The sequence below is a fragment of the Verticillium alfalfae genome, genomic scaffold (genome assembly GCF_000150825.1).
Source record: "Verticillium alfalfae VaMs.102 supercont1.3 genomic scaffold, whole genome shotgun sequence".
NCBI lineage: Eukaryota > Fungi > Ascomycota > Sordariomycetes > Glomerellales > Plectosphaerellaceae > Verticillium > Verticillium alfalfae.
Window position 1 is genome coordinate 1,390,398 of NW_003315036.1, and position 4,245 is coordinate 1,394,642.

The following is a 4,245-nucleotide window of genomic DNA, read 5'->3' on the forward strand; positions in this document are numbered from 1 at the left end:
GCAATCGTCACGACGTGCTAACCTTGAGCTCTACCTCGAGCACGTTTTGCACCTGCGCCCCGTCTCGCGGTCGATGCTCGCCGTTGCCTCATCCAGCACGACGAGCGGACTCCTCCGCAACACCGCTCTGCCGATTCCCACGAGCTGCCTCTGTCCCTGGCTCAGGTTCTTTCCACCACCCTCAACACGCGACTTGATGGTCCAGTCCCCACCGAGCACACGCGCCAGGACACTGGCGCACTCGCCGTCGGAGAACTGACTGAGAGGGTCAAGGTTATCGCGCAGCGTGCCGGGGAAGAGGACCGGGTCCTGCGCCACGAAGGAGATGCGCTGGCGCCAGGCGTGGACGTCGAGATCGGACAGATTATAATCGCCGATCATAATGGTGCCTTCTGTCGGATGCATGGTTGCCAAGAGGGCCAGCGCGAGAGTGCTCTTGCCGGAGCCTGTGCGACCTAATACGGCACAGGTCGAGCCACCGGGAATCGTGAAAGAGGCATTGATGAGGGAGGGATCGAGGTGAGGGGCATATTTGAGTGTGACGTTGTTAAAGGTGATGGCGTCCTCGGCAGCTGGCCAAACGGCAGGTGGCGTGGCGGTGCCGCAGGGTTCGGAGGGGATGGAGAGCAGCTCAATTACCCGCTCGACAGAGACGAAGTCCATTTGCAGAGTACCGTACTGTCTGCATAGATTGTGGGTGGCCTCGACGAATTGTGAAGCCGTCGTAAGGACGAATGCTGTCAGACTCGGAGAGAAGCCCTTTTGCAACGCGACTATGGTGAGAGCAAATGTTGAAACTGCCGACAAGGCGTCAAAACGATACATGAGCCAGGACTGTAAACTCCAATAGAAGTGATCCATCTTCTGGAAAGCATCGACGACCACAATGTTCTTGTGCTGAAAATGGGGCTGCGCGTTGAAGGCGCGAATCGTGCCCAAGCCATCCAGGAGAATGCCAAAGTTGGACATGAGGGGGCTCAGCGACACCATTTCCAGCCTGCGCAAGCTTTGCGACGTCGGTAAGAAGCACAGGAAGATGTACACAAACCAGGCAGACACCCCAAGAGAGAAAGCAAGGAAGAGCGGAGTCAGAGATGCAATGACGCCCATGCTCGAGATCCACGAGATGGCGAACCAGGCGGTCAGCTGCAGAGGGCCCATGATGCCACCGTCTATCATGCCGATATCCGATACGAGGCGATTCATCAGGCGGCCAACGGGTGTGACGTCGTAGAATCGGAAAGTTGCGTTGCTGACCTTGTCGATGACTCGAATGAACAGGCTCTTGGCCGCCCTGTAGATCATGAAAAGGCTGAGCCCCTCGGAGACAACGTAGACTATTGTTTGTACCAGCGCAAGGCAAAGGTAGGCAAGGATCCAAAGCTGAATGCTGTCATTGGGATTCGGGAGCCAAGAGAAGGCTAGATCCAAAAGTCGCGATAGGAACGAATCTGAAGGCACTCTTGCGATCGTGGTATCAGACGCTTCGGTCCAAGATTTGAGGAACCAGGCCGTCAGATAGGTTGCCACTCGATACAAGGCAAAGACAGCGACAAGAGTTGCCCAATTGCTCAGAGCTCCCGCCTTGATGTATTCCCAGTAGACGGAGAACATGACACCGCCATCATTGCGGTGTTCTTCTTCGATGAACTTTTCCGGGGTCGCCTCTGTTTGCGAGTTGTCGTCGGTCATCTGGGGCTCTTCATCGTGTGTGGCCGCATGTCCCTCTTCGCTGCGCATGAACTTTGCTGCCTCGACCGACGCCTCTTCTGGCCCCAGCACTCGGGCCGTTCCCCCTTCAACCTCGATCATCAGGTCCGCAAGGTGTAGGCAGAGATCGACCCTGTGCGTAACGAGCACGATGGTGCGACCCTTCACAAGGGGTCCCTGCAGAAGTTTTCGTACAATCGACTCAGCCGTGTGATGATCAAGGGCAGCCAGGGGATCATCGAGGAGCAGGACCTGCGATTGGCTGTAGACAGCGCGTGCGAGGGCAATCCGTGCTCGCTGCCCACCTGATAGACCGATACCGTTCTCGCCCATGTCCGAGAGGTCGCCGTCTTTGAACTCGCGAAGATCAGGCAAGAGCTCGCAGGCGTCAAGAACCTGCCTGTAGCGAGCAGCTTCATAGTGCGCTGAGAAAAGAATGTTTTCCCTAATGTTCATGTGTTGAAGCCATGGAAGTTGTGCGCAGTATCCGATCATGTCATTTGGAATGACAAAGTCGCCAGACACCCAGTCTAACTCTCCCAATATCGCCTGTAAAATAGCGGTCTTGCCGGAGCCGACTCTGCCGAACACGACAGTCAGACCCTGCGGTATGTCAAAGTTGAGGTCCCGCAATACCGGTGTGTCAGTACCAGGCCAGGCAAAGGAGGCTATTTTGAAGTCGATCTCGTTTGTTTTGTTGTCGCAGGACCCCTCATCCTTATCTGGCTCTTCCATGAATTGTTCAATACGGCCCACGGCAATCGAAGCGTTTAGGAGGACCTGGATCAGACCAGGAATCTCTCTGAAGTTGGACTGCAGCATGGTGAAGAGTTGTAGGGCGGGGAACGCAATGCCCACTGTGAGCGGCTTTTTGGCCAAAACCGTGTAGGCGAAGAAGGTGGCAACAGGGAACAAAGCACCTGAAGCAATATTGAGAGTTGAAATCCCAATGATCCAAAGTCTCGTGGTAACCATACGGGCGAGTTCGCGCTGCCTCGTGTCCATGATCCGATCCACCCATTTTGACTGCCAGTCATACCATCGCAAGTGGCGGATTCCCTCGACGAACTGGCTTGTTGCTTGCAGGCGTTCGTCCACAGCCACTCGCCGGACGCGCTCGTTCTGGAAGACCTTGCGGATGAAGAAGGCGTTGAGGACCTGAGCAACCAGGATGCAGGCAATGCCTACAAGACATGGCCAACCAACAAGCTGCCACACCAAGACCAGTGACACGATGAATTGAAGGGGTTTGACGATGAGCTGCGGAAAGTCCCAAAATCGCTGTGCAACTTCATACACGTCGCTCTTCATGAGATTCAATATCTTGCCCGTCGTGGCTGGTTGCTTCGTCTTTTCCGGCTCAGCGACGATCTTCTGGTAGCCTGGCTTTCCTCGCCGGAGGCGTAGAAACGACAGGAGGCCAGTCCAACGGCTCTTCGCGTGCTGCTCCTCGCCATTGGCATCATCATCCTGGCAAGCTTCTGTGTCGACAACGTCCGATTCTTCCAGTTCGCCGACGTCCTTTTCGGGGAGTCCCTGACCAACCGATTTTCTGGTGAGGGTTTTGGCGTATATTGTCGTGATCATCTCTCCACGCGAGCGCTCATAGCACCGCCTCGAGAACCAGAGTGAAAAGACAGAGGATTGACAAGCAACCAATCGAACGCATAGGATTGCGGCGGCAAACATGATAGGCGTCGTCCTGTGGTCATCGTCGAGCTCCATGGACTCGAGTAGCTTTTTCAAAAGCAAGGGCATGGAAAGGTTGGCTGCCGACTCCAGTATGGCAAGGACAGAGATGATGAGGAGGTCCAAGCCGTTAGCCTGCAGGAGCCTCCTGACGATTGAGCCCTGAAGGTCCCGGAATAGCGTATGCAGCTTGTCGTGTTGGAAATCAAATGGCAGCTGCCATATGTCCTCGTCGTTCAGTTTTCGTTGCTTGCCTCGGCTGATGAGAGGGGCCATCCAGGAGACTGTCATGAATTTCCACAGCGTGAGGTGTCTTCGGGACTGCGGAGGGTATGCGTCGGGTCTTGTGACGATACCGTCGTCAAGAGCTGGGATCGCGCATGGCATGGCGAGATGCGCAGTGGAGGCTAGACTGATGGCAAAGTTGACAAAGTAGGGCCATGAACTCGACTTGAAGTGAAACTGAAGTGTCGCAAACGGTATGATGCTGCAAACCAAGATGACCAGGTAAAGAGCGAGCAGCGTCGTAGGTGTCTTGACGGGCCGTCTCCAAGCAGTGATGAGACCGGCGGCCATCCACGGCGCGAGTTCCAGGATGCGCGGGAGGCTATGTCGTCCCAGGATGACGGACGCTACACTCGAAGCTAAGCCGGCGACTGCCATCATCGCAAGATAAAGCGTCCAACGCGTCCACAAAGTCTTGCGACTCACGGCGTAATCATCCTGCTCGCGGGCAAACTGCCGACACCATCGCGGGCGGCTAGGAACGAAAGGGCGGAGAACAACGGCCACGAGAAGGATGACCGAGATCGCAGCTTGTGCGAGAGCGAGGTTGTCCGCATCCAT

The 4,245-nt window shown here is 55.7% G+C and overlaps 1 protein-coding gene across 1 annotated transcript; it reads right to left on the reverse strand.

The window, feature by feature from the left end:
- Nucleotides 1-30: 30 nt before the first annotated feature.
- VDBG_02941 (canalicular multispecific organic anion transporter 1) lies at nucleotides 31-4,245 on the reverse strand (the record flags this gene model as incomplete). The annotated part of the gene is made up of 1 exon (XM_003006756.1): nucleotides 31-4,245. One exon carries the CDS (start codon nucleotides 4,243-4,245, stop codon nucleotides 31-33), a length of 4,215 nt encoding a protein of 1,404 aa, XP_003006802.1.